Here is an 18,366-nt window from a genome sequence, read left to right as displayed (position 1 = left end):
AATAGCCTATTCTTCTTGTCTCATACGGCCATTTGAAATTGTTCTACTGTAATTCACTAACAAATTTCAAATAAAACTGGTAGTTTCCTCCTTGATAGTCTTTCGTGCATTAATCTCCTTAAACTACAAAATGTTGTCCCATAAGCAAACAGTGATGAATAATAAGAGGAGTGATAAATAAGTATCTCATGTGCAGGAAGTCAATGTTAGCTCATACAACAGGATTAAAGGAGGATATGGTTATTGTAGCACAAACAGTAAAGAAATGTGGTTGCTGGAATATAATGAAATGATTCCTAATTTGTACCAGAATTACTTCTCTAGTTTTGTAAAATATCGCACATTGCTAACAAACTTTTGTATATTTACATTTTATAATTAGTCATTTGTTTTTCCACCTGTAAAACTTAAAAGGATAAAAAACAATAACTGAATTAGAGTGCTAGAGCAAATTATGTGACATTATCTAAAAATCCTGATCATGCAATGTATTTTTCTCCATATCATATAATTAAGTCTGCTTTGGAACAAGGCTATGTAAGTTAAATATGCTAGATATTCATTCATTCATTCATTCATTCATTCATTCAATCAATTTCTAAAGCTGCCCAACTCAACCAAGTGACTCTAGCTGGAGTCCAGGATATTTAAGGACACAAAATCACAATTGTTTATACAAAGATTAAAATATAAAGTATATTGGTATAGGTGCATTGGAATGTATAATTTACCATGTTTCTCCAACAATATGCCCCCCCCATAGGAAGACCCAGCATGTTTTCTAGGCATAAAATGAAATTAAGCCCCTTCCCCCAAATTTAGGCCTAGTTTAAAACATACAAAATGGGGGGGGGGGAAGGTGGGGGGGGAAACTTGCCATTAGAAGTGCCCCGCGGGCAGCTACGCCTTGCCATCAGCCGCTCCTAACAGCCAATCATGGTGGAGCACAGAGGGCTCCCTTACCCCTCCCTTACCCGGGTCAGCAGGTGGGCCGTGTCGGCGTGGATGTCCGGCTGCTTCTCAGGCCTCCGTAGCTTCCATGGTTCCCACCGGTGCTGGCGCCTCTCTCGCCAGTGTTGTCTCCAACAACAGTGTCTGAGTCGCTCCCATTTTCCCCCCATCCCCGTAACAACAGGAAAAAAAAACATTTTGAGGTACCTGGGAGCGTCGCGCACTGTGTTTTGGTTTAATCCAGAGTGGCTGGGTGGGTGTGAGAAGAGCCAAGCAAATGTCTCTGTGCTGCTACCCTTGGTGCTCCAGCCTCGGGCTCTGCAAGTTTGCAAAAGTCCCGGTGCGCAGCCCATTCCTGCATTCCAAGCGCCCAGGCCGAGCTGCAGCTGTCCCTCTCTCACCAGTGTCGTCTCCAATAACAGCAGCAGCAGCGGGAACCGTGGAAGTTACGGAGGCAGCTCCCCCATCTGAGAAGCTGCTGAAATGCTTCCACGGTTCCCGCCGCTGCTGCTGCTGTTGTTGGAGATGGCGCTGATGAGAGAGGGACAGCTGCAGCTCGGCCTGGGCGCTTGGAATGCAGGAACAGGCTGCGCACCGGGACTTTTGCAAACTTGCAGAGCCCGAGGCTGGAGCACCAAGGGTAGCAGCAGCAGAGACGCTTGCTCGGCTCTTCTCATGCCTACCTGGCCGCTCGGGATTAAACCAAAACGCAGCGCGCGGCGCACCCAGGTACCTCAGAATCTTTTTTTCCCTGTTGTTACAGGGACGGGGGAAAAGCGGGAGCGATTCAGATGCTGTTTTTGGAGACGGTGCTGGTGCACGGGGGATGGGGGGAGAAATTAATTCACCCCCAAAAAGACATCCTAGCTGTTTTTTCGGGGTTCAAAAAAAAAAAAAAAAGGCCTGACTTTATTTTGTGAGAAACACGGTAATAGGGGGCAATCTTGGAAGGAAAATTATTTTTCCAACAGATCAAAGAGAGTCATCCAAGTTGTTTAAACAAAGTTAAATATTCAAAATTTTCAGAATATAAAAGGGCATATTCATATATATATTCTTAATTTTGATCTCAATGCTCAAATATGTCAACAATTATTTTAATTTTGCACTAATTCTGTGTATTTACTTTTTAAAAATTCAGTAAATAAGCCAATGTGATCCCAAAGTCACTGAAAACACCACTATCATTCATTGATTAGGAATTATTCATAATCATACATTGAGCAGGTGTGTTCTTTAGTACATATTTGCGGCCAGATGATTTCCTCTTTTTCATCTATATTTCAGGCACCCTCTGATAATTTTTATTTGCGGTATGTGTTGGATATCCAGGATAAATCTCTCTAAAAGTAAAAAAAATTCCTCCATTATGTGTAAACTTCACTTCCAAATGTCTATGGAGATTCACAGTCATCCAAGTCATGGTTGTCCCACAAGTGCTTTGTCAAAAGGCAACTGGATTTTGTTTTTCCTTGAAGACGTTTTGCTTTTGAAAGGACTTTTGAAAAACCACCTTTGGGACAACTATGACCTGGATGACTGAGAATCTCCATAGACATTTGGAGCAAAACTATGGAAATGTAAGGAAAAACAATGAAAAAGCACCTTTTGAAAAAGCACCTTTGGGCCTTCGCTCACAAATCGTTGCTAGTAGTCATTGATGTTAGGGGTTAATTTTGCGTTGTTTTGCCAAACATATTTTTATTGGTCAATGACTAAAATAAAATTGATGCCTGTCTGTCTGTCATATACTGTGAAGATTCAGATGATGCAAATGAAGGGGTGGCAATGAAAACATACTCTATGCATTAATGCATACAAAATGATACTGCAGAACTCATATCTCAAGGTTATGCAGTGACATAAGAGCCAAGTACCCTAGTAACTAACATTTTACCGCAGCATCTATACAGAAGGTATCCAGTTAAGATTATTATCCCCATGTGGTTGAGGCTAATAGCAAGCACTTTATCTACAGTTTCTTAAAAATTCCACGGTTTTAAGAGATTTGCATTGAGTACATAGCAATTTTTTTCTGTTAAATCTGCACACAAGATATATGGATGGGAAAGTTGATCCAAATAGCCTATAACCTGCCACAAAATTTAAGAAGCTGCCTATAGGTGGGATGAATACAAATGCCAGTCCTAAGTGGTTTAATGTATTAATGAATATATAATAGCAGCATACTAAGTTTTCTTCTAAGACAGAAATTTGTAAAATTATAATCCAAAGTAACCCTGGACTTGATTCTGAACAATATAATGTCCCATGTGTTATTTGTATGTTAGTGACAAAGCTATGCTTAAATTTAATATTTGCACAGTCTTAGGCAACTGCATTCCTGGGATAGGAAATAAGAACCCACAACAAGTTTAATGAGATGTTAAAACACTCCTAGCACAATATTTGACAATTATTTCGGGAAACAACTTGAATCGTCTGCAGAGTCTAACACAGCAGAACCCCTGGCCCCAATCTAAAAGGTTTCATATCCTGGCAATTCACAAATAAGAACAAAAGTCCCCTATGCTCAGAAAACAAATTTACCTGCTGAGACATATTTTAAGACGGAGCTTACACACTGATCAATTTTTTCTAATGACTATTGCATCTATGGGTGAATGATGTTGAAATATGACTGCCAAGATGAAGAAATTATTCAAAATTGTAGCTGAGCTTCCAACAATCTACCAATAATAATTTTGAAATTCTCTCCTTGGAAGCAGGCTTGTCAAATGAGTAAATTATACCACATATTTATTCATTTCTCCTTCATATCAGAATGCAGTATAATGATTTTTTTTTTCTGGGAAAGAAAGAGGTGCCAATAATTCCTGGGCACAGTCATAAAATACTGCACATAGATTATTCCTACCATGACACCAACAACTCCACATTATCAAGAGCTGATGCAGATGTCATTTTATGGTTCCCATATATCAAATGCTGGTAACTGAATGAAACCTCAGTGGAATTCCCCCCACACCCGCCCCCTATAGCTGCTTATCATGTCCAGTAAAAATTGTTCAAAAGTGACAGCCACTAATAAAACACAAAGAATTATTTCTACCTGATGATTACTCATATAGTAGTCCCCTTTATCTCCTTGATACAAAAGCAATACTGATTATATATACAGTTAGTCACTTTGCAATGGCTTGACTTTGGCGCCCTCCAAATAATAGGGATGTTTATTATCAGTCACCTGGCGGGCAGAAAACATGGATAAGACTTTTCTGTGACCAAGGCTTTCAAAGAGACGTGTAACAGGGATAATGGGGTATGTGGGGTTGTCAATCCAACTCTACCAGGAGCCAGAGATGTAACAAATTCTTGGCCTCCATTGCTGCCAACTTTTCTTGTCGGAGTAAGAAACCAGAAGCAAAAAGAGAGAGGAAAGTGCTTTCTCCACTTAAGCAAAAGGTTTGGATGTAGCTTTTTTAAAATTTGAGAATTAAATAATTGGAAAAGCAATCACCACACACTTATTAATTCAAAGAAAGAAAGACAGAAAGTCCTAAACATGCCTGCTCAAAATCTGAATTCAAAAATCCTAAACAAACTTGCTCCAAATTTGAACCTCCCCATATATCAATAATAGGTGTTAGATTTTAGATTTGGGATGGGGCACACTGGAAGCAGGAGGTGAAGATTGTAACTCTTAGTATATTCAGAGATAATTTACTGCAAGAAGTGAAGGGTTGCTCCCCTTCCTATATATTAATCCACCTTCTGCTTAAATCTTGGTGCTTCTGAGCTGGCATTGGCAGGCGTGTTTGATGTACTCTATGCCATGATCTATTTGTTCTTCTGATCCGAGCTGATCTTGCTACATAAATTCCTACAAAAAGCATTAAAATATGATAGAGCTTTATTCTTAGCAAAAGCTGTTGCTACTGCCATGCTACTTAAGAAGCTTGCCAACTGGTTATTCGTCATCAGAGTCAATGGAAGAGCTGCAATCATGTTTACCTGATGTTTCTTGAGATGATCTGCGCCTTTCTCCTGTTCTTCTCCTGTCTGCTGGGTTTCTGCCATTCCATGAAGCCATGCTGGTGCGTGCTTTGGTAGAACTGAGTTAACCTGAAAAAGGTTATGGGACAGACAAAATAGTCCTTATAACTGTTCCAGGATCACAGGCCCAACTCTCGTTTTCATCACTCAAAAGTCTGCCTCATTTTCTTAGAAAAGCAATCCCCCCCCCCATCACTCCTTCCTCCACAAACATCAATCCTTAACTTCCTTAACTTAATTTTTGACACTATCATTCTCATTATTCTCATAGATATACAGCAAAAACAGCTCCCGAAAAGCAGATTGGAAATGAGAACTTCTTAAAAAATACTTGCAATGGTTTGAATTGATTTATTTATTTAGAAAATTTATATTTCCGCCTACTCGCACATGGATACTCAAGGCATCTTACAAGGATATAAAAACACCATATAAAAGAAATAAACATAATAAAATGATAATTGCTGAGACAGTGTTGGATGTCAACAGATAGGTAATATACCTATATATGCAATACCCATACCTTCAATTCTGAGATTGGCAAATTGATATCATAAATAAATATGTCTATATCTGATGAAGTTGTGCAATAAGAGAACATATTTATAAATAAAATATAAGTATAAAGTAATGATTTAGTCATATATTTGTACATTAGGCTTTATATAAAATGTAAGACTTATTATTAAAACTTAATACTTCAAGTCCTAACCAAGAACCTAAGTATTATTATAGTGCCTTTAAAGAGGCAATTCCATGCAGGGTGTTGTTTTTGTAAAATTAGGGTGTTCAGGTCTTATGAACTCAATAATTACAGATATTGAGGAAGTCTTATGTATCTCTTTGAGGGCTCCCATTATGCTTGGTATAAAACAATAGATTTTTTTCTATAAGTGTTTATTATTAAATTAAACATAGTGCAATTCTTTGCTTTCTTGGCCTCTAAAGAGTAGATGAGCCATGGTCCCATTTCTGATACCTGCTTTCTCCCAATTACAGCTTAAATTAGAGACATTTATATCTGAAGTCCACTCAGTTTTAGCCTTTCTTTCAGCAATTTTGGGCTGTTTTTTTTAAAAGTAATGGCCATTTTGATTTTTTGGCAGAAATAGATGTTTGGGAGTGATTTGCTTATCTGCCCAAACCCATGTTTGCCCAAACTCAAGGTAATATGCAGCTGAAGTAAATGCTTATATGACTAAGCAGAGAATCTGGTGCTGCTCTGAAGGGCTGTCTGACAGGCTGGTAAACAGTACTGTTGAAAGAGGAGGGAAAGAAAATGATGATATTCTGGAAGAGTATGATAAACTCACAATTCAGTGGGTATACAACACAATGGTTGGCTGGATGGCCTGCTTATTTATTTCTGATTAATGGAGCCCAAAAATTCTAATCCCCTTAACAATCCCAAAAATCTGCTCTGGACCAAAAAAACCCACTTTATAATCTAATGAGACTCAAGACCCAATTTCTGACTCTATCAGTTGAATATAGATGTTGTTAATTGTTTGGAGGGCCCCTTTTCTTGCTTATGTAAGGAATTATGTGGTTTAGATTTATCAACCTCTGTGTCTTCCTGGGTCTACTTCTGTTTTCACTGTTATTGGTCGTATGCAATGGTTTCCAAGAATCACCTTAGGCATAATTTTGATAAAGAAAGGGTTTCATGATAGAAGGAAGTTGTTGCTCTTTGTATGCAACTACTATAGGAGTTGGAAAAACAGAAGAGGCAAAGGTCTGTTTTATAGGTAGCACTAAGGATCTGTATGACTTGGACAAACTGATAAGCAGTTGCTTATTCCTGGCTTTGCCTTCTGATGCATCTATTTACTTAGGACTGGTTCTGGTTCCTCTTTCATTCCTTCTGCAAAAGAAAACCACTAGAATTGTGCTGAATTAACTCTTTTCCAATTGGAAGGAAAGAGAAGAGGTTGACTAGGAGTAAGGTGGATGAACAAAGGCAACATGTGCATCCTTGGGAAACTTGAAAGAACAGGTTAGGGATAAATTGTCACGGAGAACATCTATCTATGTGGTGCCTAGGACTCAAAATGACTTGATGATACATCAATCAATCAGCTGATGGATGCCCTGAAATTGCTTGTATTTTCATAGGTTTATTTTTACATTTCTAACATGCAGGATAAAAATATTTTTTAAACTTTTACCTTTTTAAATAGAGACTGAACCAAAAAGAAAGTAAAAAAAAAAATACAACTTCAGATAAATTAGGAGAAAAACGAAAAACATTCCTTATAAATATTTGTAATAGTCATTGGACTTCTAATAAATATATATTACAAAATAGATCTACCTTAACAACAAATATTACAGCATCTTCTGATTAGTAAGGAATACTGGATTTTTCAAACCATATAGATCATGTATTTCTGACAAACATTGCTTAACATTTTAAATAATATCACTTTTCCAATTTCTCAATATGATTCTTCTAGCTCCCCCATGTGACATACCCATAATTCTTGATAAACAAATTCCAACATTTTGGTAAATAGTTCAATCTCATATTAACATCCTTAACATTTAGAGAGTTTCCTATAAATTTGCTTATACATATTAACACATTATTCCAAAAAGATATCAATTTATCCCATGACCATATCATATGGGTCAATGAATCCTCAAACATTTTATACTGCACCTCCAAAATAGAAAATCTGATGTCCATATTTTAAAATATACTCCTTGGAGAGTGCAATACACCCTAAATACATTTTAATGATCTGAATGTACTGTAGGGAAAATCTAACAATTCATTTGCTTCTGATACGCCTTATTGTTAAAAGAGGTGGTAGTCTCTTCGAATTCTGGGATAATGTGACCCTCTAACATGACAAATCATATATGGTTGCATAGGAACTGTCCTTCCCATGAATAAAAGATATTATTTCATTGGGCTAGAGTTTGGCAAGAAATATATTGCATACAGTTTTCTAAGGAGATTCTCAGTCATCCAGGTCATGGTTGTCACAAAGGTGCTTTTTCAAACTTTCCTAGTTTTTCCTCAAGGAAATAGAATGATACAATTTTAGAAAGGAAAACAAAGAAAAACACTGACTCTCATTAACACGTGTGTCTGCAGACAACAGATATATTACAACACTAACACCTTCACAGAGGTGCTGGGGCCATGTACTTAGTTTTAAGACATCAAGTGGATTGCCAATATGTGGCAATAGTTTGCCACATGATCAACAGATATCAAAAGTATTACAGTATGTAGAAATGAGACTCTGGTCCATCTCAATGGGGTCAACCCATTTCTATTCACAAATGTGTTAGGTTTCAATAAAATCAAATTACAAAAACCTTAGTAACCTTTTTTTTTAATAGACCAGATTTCAATGCCTAAATGTAAATATTTTCTAAACTAAATAAACATGACAGCATACAAATATTCCTTTCAGATTTATATGCTGTAATTTAAGGACCTCAACACAGAGAAGTCTTGCAGCACTATTAAGAAATGTAAGCAGGTGGACTACTGGTTTGTAAATTTAGCGCCACTTACAATCCAAGCCTGAATCCCATGCCTGAAGCAACATTTTAAAAGATAGTGCAGCCCCCTCTTTAATTTGCTTGGGACTCTGGTCAACAACTACAGTTTGAGAACCTCTGTATAAAGAAATAACTAATCTCTGCAATAGGATCTTAAATTCTAAATAAATAAGGGTTTAGTCTTAAGCTAGAACATTTTTCTTCCCCTTACTTGAATAAATTTCTGAGTCCTTGAAATGTCATAATAATCCATATTTTTGTTCAGAATAATTCACAGATGGTTAAAAGGGAAAAGACATATCTTCTATGAGGGCACTCAGTAATAAATTACTGGCAGTAATGAAATAATCTGCTGAGTCTATTTTATATTTATATGACCGAACTCTTTGCCACACATACAAAAGAATAGGAAATGCCATGAGAATTAGCCCATTTAGCAAATTGTGTCTATCACTGAATGTATGTGTGTGTATAAAATATTTTTTCAAATGTTATTCCTATTTCATTATTTATTTGGTAGAAAAATGTCGCTGCATGTTGGCAACTAATTTTGTACGATGATACAATTGTACAAAATCACCATGGAGACTACAATGAGCCCTTCATACATCAGTGCAATGAAAAACTAAAGCCATTAATAATGGAAACTGATAAATTACCATTGCATCAAGTTATGACAGCGAGACCAATGTTGCCAAGGAATTTCACAGAATTCTAGATCTTTAAGTTTCCTGAAAGGTTTTATTCAAAATAATATTGGGTTGCACTAGGAAGGTAATTTGTGTAGCATGATTTACCACATTATGCCAGGGCTGAGTACGCCAATTTTTCCTCTATTGACTGTTTACTTGATAATTCATTTACAGATACATAATTCACTTGGCTGTTCCTTTTTCTCTTTATTTGCAGAGAGTTCCTGTTGGGGGGAAAACTGTCAATCCTGGATAATATAGCTTGTTGACTGAAGGCAATGAAAAGTGAATGTAATATAAAATGTATTATTTTGTTCACAGCCGCTGCCCATTCAACAATTCTAGTTGATGGAAGCCTTGATGTTCTGCCTCTTGGTCTTATGTAGAGATTCTTTCCAACACTCTGGTTGTTATTTTCCCCCCTAACCACTATTGGTTTTCCCCCTCAAAACTGAATTAATGGTAGAAATTGAATACAAAGTTATACTGGAGAGGCACAAACCAAAAATAGAATTTGTGCCTAGTCTACTACTCAAATGGCAAACTAAGCGAACACAATATTTGAAATTATTGCTAATGAACTGCTTTTAAAAAACCTTAACAGATTTTAAAGAAAAAATAATATAGTCAGCATGTTTTGATACTGTTTGGACACAGATATAATTCTGATGTGTTTATTCAGAAGATGAATATTCCAATATTCCAATACTTTAGATGACATAAAAACATCATCTAAGTCCAGCATTCTAACTAATATAGTGGTCAATTTGTTTTCAATTGGGAAACTTGCTTGTCTGGACTAGTGTGTGGTATCTTCCTTTATTGGTTCCCAGCAAATAGCATTTAAGGCATGATGCTGATGACTGGGAGGACAAGAGGGTTTTCAAAGGAAAGGCATGTTTACAACAGAATGGGACAACTCGCCACAGCCAACTCACCACGACCAACTCGCTGTAGGACAACTCACCGTGGGACAATTAGACAATTCACATTAATTATTTAAAATAAATTAAAAATATTTTAATTTTTGTCATTCACATTTCATTATGTCCCTCCTTTTGCATCCTTTATTTAATTATTCTATTCCACCACTTCTTTGATATATTAGCATAAGTCTTGCTTTGCAGTGGCTTGTCCCATAGCAAGTTGGCCAGAGCGAATTGTCCCGCACGGAGTTGGTCGCAGCAAGTAAGTGTGGTGAGTGGGCTGTAGTGAATTGTCATAGAGTAGACCCTGCTCATCAGAGAACATTGCTTAATGGATGGGACATGAAGAATATCTGTTCTATCAGACTCTGAGAGATAGAAAGTAATGAAGGGAGAGAAGTGATCCCTCAGACCACCTCTCTCTCCTCATTTAATAAGCAGCCATCAAAATTCCTACCTACTAATAGCCTAATCTGCTATGAACCTGCCCAGTCCTGTTGGCTATTGTTACCACTAGCCTCTTAGCCAACTTTTCTTACCAGGCAGGCTCAGACATACCCAGTCTACAGTCGCTCGTTTTTGGACATGGAACTTATTCTTGCTAGAGAGGCAAATAAGATTCTTCTCCAATTTCTAATTAAAGTTATAATTTACAGGAGGAACAAAAAGGCATAGAGATAACACTGGTTCTAAGTGTTGTCTATTCTCTAGAGCAGAAAAGTTAGCTAAAAGCTGCTCTAAGTTTAATATAGTTTTGTGCTTTTCAATCTGATCTCTGGCAATAAAGGGAACAGCTGGATTAAGAACCACAAAAACGATATGAAAAAAGTGTTTTAGGGATCATGCAAACACCACATCTCTCTCCTATTCAAAAGCCAGCATATATTTCTTTAAGATTCCCCCCAGTCAAATAAGTGCAATTCTGAAAGGAGCATCATCTTCAGGATTGTATGGAAGCTTGAAAAATATTGCTCAGCTTTAATGAAGGGCCTATAATACTCAGAATGGTTTCCCATAAAAAGAAACCCCAAGCATATTGCCTCATTCTTTTCTTCCTTCAATTCCCTGCTATAGCTCCCATATTCCATTGTAATGCAACAAAAGACATGCTGCTTTTAATCACCACTTTTTGTTTCACTGGTTACTCCTGCAGTCATTTTCCTCCCTTTGCCCTTTAATTTTCTTGGTGGCGTTTTAGACAGGACAACAATGCGTCCTGCTGCTGGAGAACTAGGTTCAACAATAACCACAACTGCCAAGCACAGATGAAATGATGCTTCACTAAGTCCATGAACACAATTAGCAAATTAATACAGGTAGTCCTCGACTTATGACCACAATTGAGCCCAAAATTTCTGTTGTTAAGTGAGACATTTGTGAAGTGAATTTTTTTCCTATTTTACATCTTTTCTTGCCACAGTTGTTAAGTGAATTGTTGTGCTTGAAAAGTTAGTAACCTGGCTATTAAGTGAATCTGGCTTCCCCATTGTCTTTGCTTGTCAGAAGATTGGAAAAGGAGATCACACAACCCTGGGACACAGCAAAGGTCACAAATATGAACCAGCTGCCAAGCATCCGAATTTTGATCACATGATCATGGGAATGCTACGAAGGTTGTATCTATGAAAAATGATCATGTCACATTTTTCAGTGATGTTGTAACTTTGAACTATCACTAAATGAACTATTGTTAAGTCGAGGACTACCTGTATAACAACAACAACAACAACAACAAAATCACTGAAGTATGCTGCAGTTCCTCCAGGCAACCAACTGGCAACTCCAGGCAATAAATGTTTCTCACATGCAACTGCCAGCCTTGTGAACAGTAATAATCCCAGTGCACATAATACAAGAATCCTCTTGCTTTCTTGGAGTAAACAATCCATTGGGCCTGCTACACACAAAAGAATTTATAGTCTTCCGTGTTAACTTCTTGTACTGCACTCCTCTGACCTTTTATCATAGTAAATCATTTACCGCACATCCTAGTCTTGGTTTGCCTGTAGCAAGGCTACAGAGAAAATCAACTTGACCTAAGACAGATTCTTAAGAAGTCCTATTTGAACTTTACTGTATCAAACATAAAGGCTATTTTGTTAAACAAATTATTCCAGTTGTTACTGGCCCAAATGCCACCATGTGTTTGGGAAAGTTGTCTCTAAACAACTTAATTATACATTCATTTAACCATGGCTAATTAAATAAACAGCTGATTGAGTTTATATATCCCATTCTTTTTACCACATGGTTTAATTTTAGCTTAGTGTCTTTTGTGAACTCAACCAGATTCTCTCAAATCATGAAATATACAGGAGCTAAAGAGTGTATTAAACAGGCAGGTCATTTTGACAAATCATTAAGTTGGCATCTAAATTTGAAGGGGATGGCGATTCTATTTGTTTCTTTATTCTCTTTCACAGTAAATAGCAAAACTAGGATAGGATTGGTTCTTACTTTAATATAAGGCCATCAAGGAATACCAAGGCACAAAACTCACCCCCCCCAAAAAAAAAAAATCTCAGAAGGTACTAAGGGCAAACCACTTCCCTACCGCTACCAATAAAAACCACACTGATAACAAAACACCAAGAATAAATCTCAACTGAGGACTCTACCTCTGGAAACCAAACAATGTTAATTTACAACTGCATGAGGTATTTAACTGCTTCATTCTTGTCACTTTGCAACTACTGTTACTTTTGTGTATTGTTGCTTATTTAGAGGGAAACCAACTACGAAAGTAATTCTTTGCTTTTTTCTCTCTCTCCTTTTATTCTGTCTTCCTGTTCCTCAGCTATCCCCAAATTAAATCTGCAATGGAACATGAAGAGTTGTGACTGATAGATTAAACTGATGAAGTCATTTTTGATAATTATGAAAGTGAAAGTCAAATATCTCTGGACTATCCAAATTAGGGTAGAAGCCACCTAAAGCCACTCCTATGCTATGTACTTTTTTGTGTGTCCTGGATAACACATGGTATTCATATTTGCGTAGGAGAAACAATGATTAATTGTTAGGTAAAGGAGGTTCAGAAAAGCTTCATTTTCTGATACCTAAGCTGAAACAGTACTTTATATTTATAGTGTGAACACAGTCAGATTTAATAATAGTTTAATCTTTAACGGAACAATTCTAGAACCATATTCCTAAAAAATCCACCTTAAACTAATGCAAATACTTTACTAACTTCCAGATACATGAACTTGAACTCCCTGAATTCCCCAACCAGTATGTCTACTGCTGACAATTCTGAGAGTTGAGGTGCATAGATCTGGAAGTTGCCAATGTTCTAAAGCTATATCGTAAGTTAGATTTTGACAAAACATAATTAAACTATCTACTAACAAACTCCATGCAAATACACGAATTGGCAAAACACAATGAAACTTAAGTTAAAGCTAAACTGGCTAGATTCATGCAACCCAATAAGATCCCATCTCATATGCTTCCTGTTGTGCAAACACACACACATATATATATAAATTAAATTCAGGTGAAACAAATGTTAACTCTGGCAACAGAACACTTAATACTTGTGATAACCCGTCTTGCTGTGGACAGTTAAAACTAAAGGGTTTTTTAGTTATCGCAACGTTATCGGAGCAACCCTTACACTTTCCGGTGCTAGTTTTAAATTGGTTTTTGTTACTCCCAAGAAAAGGCAGCAGTACTTCGTGCAGCCCAACATTATAAGGCACAAGAAATAAGGACCAAGTTAAAACCACCGCCAATGGACATTTATAACTCACCTCGAACATTTGTCATTGTTAACAGTACCATCGCTAAGAGGGGGGAAATGACCGTAAGTCCGTTAGGAAAACACGGACACCCCTTCTAAATTTCACGCCCCGGGTCATACGCACATTAATCCGGAATAACTGACACCCCGCAGTTCCCAACTTACAATATCTATCTTTAAAGGACGAGGGCCAGGTTTTTAGCCCCGGCGATGCACCGCAAAGCTCGGAGGGAAGAAGAGGTGGAGAGTTACGTTCTGCTTTGCGGCAATCTCTCGCCTGGAGGCTCGTCCTTCTCCCCGGGTCCTCCCTGCTTGACCCTCCTGCTCCTAGGAAGCACCTCTAGGCCTGCGGCGCACTTTTGCTCAGCCGAGCAGGCGGCGCTTCAGAGCGCAAAGCGTCGCCAGCAGCCTTGCATCCCCAGCTCCGCATCCAGCCGAAGGCCCGAAGAGCCTTCGAAGAACCCCCCACCCCCGTGACGCACCCAGGAAAACCGCCCCCCCCCCACAAGAGAAACAGATGCAATGTTTCTTCCTGCTTCCTTGGACCGGGAAGAGGCAGAAGATCGCGGCTCCTGCACGGCTCGGGCATCCCACAACGTCAGGACCCGCCTTCGCGCGGATTCCCCGCCTTTCCCGGCCGCGGCACTCACCCCGCTTCTTTTCCACGGGCTGCTCAGAAGAAAGTGGACAGGGCCTCGCCCGGCTCCTGCGCCGCTTTCGTTCTCTGCCGCCCGCAATCTTGCGCTGCTGGGCAAGCGAAAGACCCTTTGCTCCGAAAGGAAGGATGAAGTTTAAAAAAATAATAATAAAAATAAAAATAATCATAGATGCAAAGCAGGTGAAAGCCACGGGACTTCTGGCAGCGCCCTCTAGAGGGCGTGTTCTTCGTAGCCGCCGTATGCTGTGCGGGGAAATGGGGTGGGTGGGAAGGAAATCGCTTCCTTTTGCCCTGCGCAAACGGGGCTCGAAAACGTACGTTCGCACACGTGGGAGGCACACCACTGTATCCCCTGGCAGGAGACGGTTATGCAAAGCGCAGAAAAGGGGTTTGAAAAATCCAAAAGGGGAAACTTGCTAAGTCTACACAACAAGGGTCTTCAAACTTGGCAAGTTTGAAGACTTGTGGACTTCAACTCCCAGAATTCCTGAACTAAGCTGGCTGGTGGAGGAATTCTGGGAGTTGAAGTCCACAAGTCTTAAAGCTGTCAAGTTTGAAGACCCCTGCGTATACAATAATACCATTCGTCCTGTGTGTCCAGTTTTGTTTGGCGGGGTGTGGTTAGCGTTGATTCCTGGGCTAGTCCCTTTACTTTGGAAGTGTTTTGTCATTGCCTCCCTCCTAGGGCTGAGAAAGTTGGCTTCATGCCTAAGGTGGGACTAGAACTCAGGGTTTTCTGATTTCTAGCCTGATGCCTTACCCTTCAAACACCACATCTCCCTATCTCTCTGAAAACCATTTTTTGTTCCTTACCACTTTCTACATTGCCTAGTTTCTCACCTTACTTATTAACTCCATTCAGCTGTGTATTTTTGGAAGCTTCCTTTTTTGCCACTCACACACTTTTCTTTCATATATTTCTTTTGTGACTTGATTCTTAATTCATTATTTAAAATGCACTCAGTGTTGCCAGAGTTCAGCTGAAGCCTGTTATTCCCCATGATCTCCAGACATTGGGATAGAGCATCAGGAGCATCACTTAATTCATCAGGGATAAAGATATATTGATACCTCACCTCACCAAGATATTTATTTATTTATTTATTTTTGTCAATTGCTTACAAGATAATAGATATAAGTAAAAACATAGTTATGAATACATGGATACACATAAGAAAAATAAAAAAAATAAAAGAAACAATAGGACAGGGATGGTAGGCACATTGGTGCGCTTATGCACGCCCCCTACAGGCCTCTTAGGAAAGGGGTGAGGTCAATAGAAGACAGTCTAAGGTTAAAGTTTTTGGGGTTTGGGGAAGAAACCACAGAATCAGGTAGAGTATTCCAGACATTGACCACTCTGTTGCTGAAGTCGTATTTCCTGCAATCAAATTTGGTGCGATTAACCTTGAGTTTGTATCTATTGTTTGCTCTTGTGTTGCTATGGTTGAAGCTGAAGTATTCATTGATAGGTAGGACATTGCAATGTATGATTTTATATACTATACTTAGATTGGACCGAAGTCGGCATAGTTCTAGGTTTTCTAGGTCTAGAATTTCGAGTCTGGTGGCATAAGGTATTCTGCAATGAGTAGAGGAGTGGAGAACTCTTCTTGTGAAATATTTCTGAACTTTCTCAACTGTGTTAATATCAGATACGTAATGTGGGTTCCAGACTGATGAGCTGTATTTGAGTATTGGTCTAGCAAATGTTTTGTATGCTCTAGTTATTAGTGTAATATTACCAGAGAAAAAGCTACATAAGATTAGATTAACAACTCTTAACGCCTTTTTGGCTATGTAGTTAGTGGGCTGTAGCACTTAGGTCATTAGAGATGAGCACTCCAAGATCCTTGACAGAGTTTGGATCATAAACAAGGTCTTGACTATTCAGCCTGTATTTTATTTCCTGATTTTTTTTTTTTTGCCAATATGTAAGACAGCGCATTTATTTGTTGAGATTTGAAGTTGCCATTTGTTTGACCATTCTGATACATAGTCAAGGTCTTTTTGAAGGGTAGCAGTATTGCCTGTGATGTTGAATAGCTTTACATCATCAGCAAAGAGAACGCAGTTGCTCTTGATATGATCACAGAGGTCATTTATGTAGAGTATGAAAAGAGTTGGTTCTAGAACTCTGCCTTGGGGGACACCACTGTTGACAGGTACAGAATTTGATAACACGCTCCTAATTGTGACCATTTGTTGTCTGTTTGACAGGAATGCTTCTATCCAATTATGCAGGTGTCCAGAGATACTGTAAGATTTTAGTTTTAGGAGTAGTTTGTCGTATACCACTGAATCAAAGGCTTTACAGAAGTCTATGTAGATTGCGTCTATTGCTTTGCCCTGATCAAGTTGTGTAGTCCATATGTTTTTGCAGTGTAACAGTTGCAGATTACATGATCGTTTTTTCCTGAAACCAAATTGTTTATTAGAGAGTAGGTTGTTTGTCTCTAAGTGGAGGATGATGGATTGGTTAATAATTGATTCCATGAATTTACAGGTGACGCAGCATAAAGAGATTGGTCTGTAATTTTCAACTAGCCTGGGGTCCCCCTTTAGGAAGATGGGGATGACCGTGGCTTGTGACCATTGTTTTGGCAAGGAACTGGTCCTGAAAGATTTTTCAAAGATTATGCTTAGAGGTTCGGCTATGGCAGTGGATAGCTTTTTAAAGAAGTAGGCACATATTCCATCCAGTCCAATAGATAGAGATGGTTTTAGATTGTGTGGTGCTTTTTCAACATTGTCTTCTGTAAAATCGATATGTATTAGATCATTGTAGTTGTCTGTTCAACTAGGAAATACTGGGCATGATCCATTGCTGTTTACAAATACTGAGCCAAAGAATGTGTTAAAGAGGTTGGCTTTAATGGTGTCATCATTGCAGTCTTTACCATTTGGTCCTTTCAGGGGTGGGGGATGGACCTTGAGTCTTTTAGTTTGTTGTTTAAAAAATTGTAGAAAGCGCAGGTGGAATTTGTGCGTAGGTTTTCTTCTTGTTTAATGTGATAATTGAGTTTTTATCAATTATCTGAGCATTCAGTTTTTATCTGGTGGCATAAATTTTTGTATCAGCTTTTGAAGTTGGCAACGTGACCAGATTTGTTTTTCCGCCAAAGTGATTTCTTTTTGAATTGAAGCTTCCTTATTGTTATGGATAATTTGTTTTTTCTGGTTTTGGGAGTTAATGGTACATATAGTTTGATGACTCTTTTGACTTCAAGTAAAAATATGTTGTAATGGTCTTCTACAGTATTACATCCAGAGAATAGAAATTGCCAATCAAGGGATGAGAGATCGTTGTTTATAAGATCATAGTTGCCTTTTTTGAAGTTATATTTGGGGATTCCGTCATTGTGATGATTTTTGTGTGGACGTATGTTGAAACAAAAGTCAATCATGTTGTGGTCACTGTTGGAAAAGGGTTCTTTAATTTGTATTCCGTGAATTGAATTCAAACTATTGCAGAAGATGAGATCGAGGCAGTTGTTAAGTCTAGTGTTGTTGGTTACTAGTTGTTCTAGTCCCAGATTTGTTTCTGCATTGTAGAAGGTTGCATGTGTGGGTTCAGTTGTACATTTGTTAAGGGTCCAGTTAATATGAGGTAGATTGAAATCACCAAGAAAGATAAAAGTGTGTGGGCAGGATGTTAGTAGTGTATTTAGCTTGTTTGCATGTTCAATGTCATAATCAGGGGTTCTGTAACATAGTAAGAACCGAAATGTGATATTTAAGGACAGTTCACAGACGATGGTCTCAGAATATTAAGGCAGAAGAATAGTTCATGTAGATGTTAAATAAAGAGGTCACTAGAGTTTCCTCGTGAGAAATGGTGAGTTAAGATATCTCTGT

The 18,366-nt window shown here is 38.3% G+C and overlaps 2 protein-coding genes across 3 annotated transcripts in view; one reads left to right on the top strand and one right to left on the bottom strand.

Moving 5' to 3' along the window:
- The window catches only part of BAK1 (BCL2 antagonist/killer 1), a 30,723-nt gene extending 16,016 nt beyond the window's left edge, over positions 1–14,707 (bottom strand). Inside the window, exons 1-2 of one of the 2 annotated variants that reach the window (XM_087959860.1) lie at positions 14,501–14,707; positions 4,927–5,037 (exon numbers count right to left, since the gene is read on the bottom strand). In XM_087959860.1, the coding sequence (XP_087815986.1) occupies positions 4,927–5,005 (79 nt within the window). In that variant the 5' untranslated portion in view covers positions 5,006–5,037; positions 14,501–14,707. Of the gene's footprint in view, positions 1–4,926; positions 5,038–14,015; positions 14,451–14,500 lie in introns of those variants that run through there. The other variant, XM_026677811.2, reaches the window with a different exon arrangement.
- LOC113419011 (uncharacterized) overlaps positions 1,456–18,366 on the top strand; it is a 42,033-nt gene continuing 25,122 nt past the window's right edge. Inside the window, exon 1 of the mRNA XM_087959857.1 lies at positions 1,456–1,680. Coding sequence (XP_087815983.1) covers positions 1,526–1,680 — 155 coding nt within the window. The 5' untranslated portion in view covers positions 1,456–1,525. The remainder of the gene's footprint in view (positions 1,681–18,366) is intronic.

The sequence above is a fragment of the Notechis scutatus genome, chromosome 3 (genome assembly GCF_049901735.1).
Source record: "Notechis scutatus isolate UNSWTSFEM ecotype Mainland chromosome 3, rNotScu1.2, whole genome shotgun sequence".
NCBI classification, from domain to species: domain Eukaryota; kingdom Metazoa; phylum Chordata; class Lepidosauria; order Squamata; family Elapidae; genus Notechis; species Notechis scutatus.
This window is presented reverse-complemented; position numbering and strand designations above follow the sequence as displayed.